Below are 3,702 nucleotides of genomic sequence, written 5' to 3'. Positions count from 1 at the left end.
GTTTCACCTTCCTGTTCATTCTGCAGGCACAAGGAACACCCAGAATTTGGACCATGAAATTAATAATAACTGCATTTTACTGATCTCACTGCAAGGAACCTCCTCCTCTTTGCTTCCAGCACTTCCCCAGCTCAGCAAGGAATAAGCAACTCCTTCAAAGCCACCACCAGGGCAGTTTATCTCAGTGCTGTGTCTGCCTGGGCTGGTTTTGGCTGGGSCAGAGTTGATTTTTCCCCYGGTAGCTGCTCTGGAGCTGTGTTTGGATCGGTGCTGAGCACAGAAATGATAATTCAGGGATGTTTTGGTTTTGCTGAGGAGTCCTGGAATGCAGTCAAGGCCTTTTTTGCTCCTCATGGTAGCACAGAGAGGGCTGGGGGTGCACAGGGGGTTTGAGGGGACACTCAAGGATATTCCAGATGCTTCCTAGGGGGAGGGAGGAGGAAAAGGGGGATATTGGGATGATGCAGTTTGCCTTCCCAAATCATCCTCAGAGGTGATGCAGCCCAGCTCTCCAGGGATGGCTGACCATCTGCCCAACCATGGCAAACACTGAATTAATTCCTTRCTTTGCTCTGCTTTCTCCAYTAAACTTCAAMTCAACYYCCAAATTTTCTCACTTTTACSCTTCCAAATCTCCCTCCCAGAGGCAGAGTGGGGGCTTGGGTGCAGCTGGGGTTAAACCACGGCCCTGCATTTGGGCAGCACATGGAGATTTACCAGTTCCATCTCTTTCAGCCAGTTTCTCCACTACTTTTTGTTTCTGGCTCTCAGCATGAGCCTCCCAGCACAGATAAATTCACTGACTTAATCTGATTCCAGCTGAGCTCTTTTAAAGTAAGTCTATTGAAAATAGAAAATCCCTTTCTATTACTATTACAGCTAGGAATAGTTTGAAAAGAAAAAAAAAACAGCACACAAATAGGAAATATTGGAGCAAAACTGAACTATTAAAAATATCAAGAAAAAWTCCATTTACACAGCAGAATTTTAGATTTGTTCTGTGCTTTTTGAGGAAGCATCCAGAGCGTTGTGAAGGACCTGACTAAACCCAGCAGCTCTGAGCTYGATGCCACATGCAGCTCCCTGGTGTGATGCCCTCTGAGCTCACTGGGTGCAGGGGAAGGGGGGAATCCTGACAGATGGTTCCTGTGGCACAGCTCCTGCAACCCCTCTGRGCTGGCAAACAACCCTTGCAGGGCTGGGATCACGAGCTGAGAGGGTCACGGGGTCACAGGGGAGTGGCTGTGTCCCTCCATGTCACCACAGCCCTGCCAGGTGCCCTCCTGTCCCCTTTCTGGGTCCTACCTGCCCATTCCCTGTCCCCTCTCTGGGCCCACCTGCCCATTCCCTGTCCCCAGGTGCCCTCCTGCCCCCTCCCAGGTGCCCTCCTGTCCCCTCCCTGGGTCCCACCTGCCCATTCCCTGTCCCCAGGTGCCCTCCTGTCCCCTCCCAGATGCCCTCCTGCCCCCTGGCTGGGTCCTATCTGCCCATTCCCTGTCCCCTGGCTGGGTCCAACCTACCCATTTCTGTCCCCAGGTGCCCTCCTGCCCCCTTTCTGGGTCCTTCATGCCCATTCCCTATCCCCAGATGCCCTCCTGTCCCCTCCCTTTGCCCTACCTTCCCATTCCCTGTCCCCAGGTGTCCTCCTGCCCCTCTCTGTGCCCTCCCTGCCCATTCCCTGCCCCCTTTCTGGGTCCTACTTGCCCATTCCCTGTCCCCAGGTGCCCTCCTGTCCCCTCCCCAGCTCCTACCTGCCCATTCCCTGTTCCCTCCCTGGGTCCCACCTGCCCATTCCCTGTCCCCTGATGCCCTCCTGTCCCCTCCCCGGCTCCAACCTGCCCATTCCCTGTCCCCAGGTGCCCTCCTGCCCCTCTCTCCTGTGCCCTACCTGCCCATTCCCTGTCCCCGATGATCAGTCTGTCACAGAGCTCGCACACGCGATGGCTCCTCTTGTTCTCCTTCTCGTCGTGCTCCATCCTCAGCGGCTCTGCCGGGGGCTTACGTCCCTGGAGATCAAACAATGCCTCAGATAATTTCTGCCATGAAAATCTGCCTGTCTGTGTTCACTTTTGTGGGTGTGAACTCGCCAAACTCAGACACTGAGGTTGGCAGGGCAGATATTGGAGTTTTACCRAGCTRGGMATYGGGAAAAACGTTCATCTGAGACAAYAAAACTGCAAGGAAACGCCAAGGCTGGGCATGGGAACAGCCAGCCCTGCTCAAGGGAGACACTGAGTGCCCAGTGAGAGCACAGAGAAGCCACCAGACACCTCTCCTGTGCCAGCCCCAGTACCTGGATGAAGCTCTCCACGATCTCCAGTGCTGGTTTCAGCACATCCTGGTCCCACCGCTGCAGATCKGACACTTCCAGGCCATAAACCGGGGGCACGTTGGGCCCAGGCCCTACAGGGACACAGAGAGGGAGGTGAGCACCAGGAACCCCCAGCAGACCCTCCCARCACCCCCAGAGCAGAGGGAGCTGCTTTTTCCTATCAGCATTCAGGAGCTGACAGCACTGGGCTCTCCAGAGCCAAAATCCTCCCCAGAGCCAAAATCCAGAGACAAAACCATCTCCAGAGTGAAAATCTTCTCCAGAGTCCAAATCATCTCCAGAGCCAAAACCCTCTCCAGAGCTAAAATCCTTTCCACAGCCAAAACTCTCTCCAGAGCCAAAATCATCTCCCAGAGTAAAAACCCTCTCCAGAGCTAAAATCTTCTCCAGAGTCAAAATCCACTCCAGAGCCAAAATCCTCTCCAGGGCCAAAACCCTCCTCATGGCCAAAATCCTCTCCAGAGCCAAAACCCTCTCCAGAGCCAAAATCATCTCCAGACCTAAAATCCTCTCCAGAGCAAAAATTTTCTCCAGAGCCAAACCTGCAGCAGCAGGAACATTTCAGGACTCAAGGATGCATCTTCACAGCTGGCTGCCCTCGGGAGAGTGTTCTGGAATGYGAACATGCCAGCAGCCTGGCACAACAACCAGCACCTCACCCCAGCCATGGGCACGGGAGGCTGGCAGGATGAAAGGGTTGCACATCCAGGCACGGAGCCACCACAGCACAGAGCTGGGGGTGATGCTCCCCGTTCCTGGCAGCAGGACATGGTGGGGGATGTTTTACTGATGGGACAGGATGGTGGGGGATGTTTTACTGATGGGACAGGTTCACAGCCACCCCTCTGGCCACCCCTAGCCCAGTGCCAGGGCACGGGGCACCTGCTGCAGGATGAAAGGGCTGCACATCCAGGCATGGAGCCACCACAGCACGGAGCCTGGGTGAGAGATGTGAGCATGCAGATCCCACTTGGAGCTGGCATTGATTATGGAGGGGTTGATACTCCTGGTTCTTGGCAGCAGGACATGGTGGGGGATGTTTTACTGATGGGACAGGGGTTGATACTCCCCATTCCTGGCAGCAGGATGTGGTGGGGGATGTTTTACTGATGGGACAGGGGTTGATGCTCCCCGTTCCTGGCAGCAGGACATGGTGGGGGATGTTTTACTGATGGGACAGTTTCACAGCCACCCCTCTGGCCACCCCTGGCTCAGTGCCAGGGCACGGGGCACCTGGCTGAAGCAGCTGCTCCCTGGCTGAGCTGGCTGCTCTCCATGGCTCACCTGGCTGTCCCTGCTCGGACAAAGCCATCAAAGGCTCCACGTGCCAGTCACCAGCAGGTGCTGGTTTTATTGCTGTGCCCACAAAC

At 55.3% G+C, this 3,702-nt stretch overlaps 1 protein-coding gene across 1 annotated transcript in view; it reads right to left on the bottom strand.

Moving 5' to 3' along the window:
* Positions 1 to 3,702, bottom strand: part of TRIT1 (tRNA isopentenyltransferase 1) — an 18,151-nt gene that overhangs the window by 2,289 nt on the left and 12,160 nt on the right. Inside the window, exons 9-10 of the mRNA XM_057383761.1 lie at positions 2,294 to 2,403; positions 1,889 to 2,006 (exon numbers count right to left, since the gene is read on the bottom strand). Coding sequence (XP_057239744.1) covers positions 1,889 to 2,006; positions 2,294 to 2,403 — 228 coding nt within the window. The remainder of the gene's footprint in view (positions 1 to 1,888; positions 2,007 to 2,293; positions 2,404 to 3,702) is intronic.

The sequence above is a fragment of the Malurus melanocephalus genome, unplaced genomic scaffold, assembly GCF_030028575.1.
Source record: "Malurus melanocephalus ecotype Western Australia unplaced genomic scaffold, MMel_1.1 scaffold_658, whole genome shotgun sequence".
Taxonomy (NCBI): domain Eukaryota; kingdom Metazoa; phylum Chordata; class Aves; order Passeriformes; family Maluridae; genus Malurus; species Malurus melanocephalus.
Note: the sequence above shows the minus strand (reverse complement) of the source record. Positions and strands in the feature narration are given on the sequence as shown.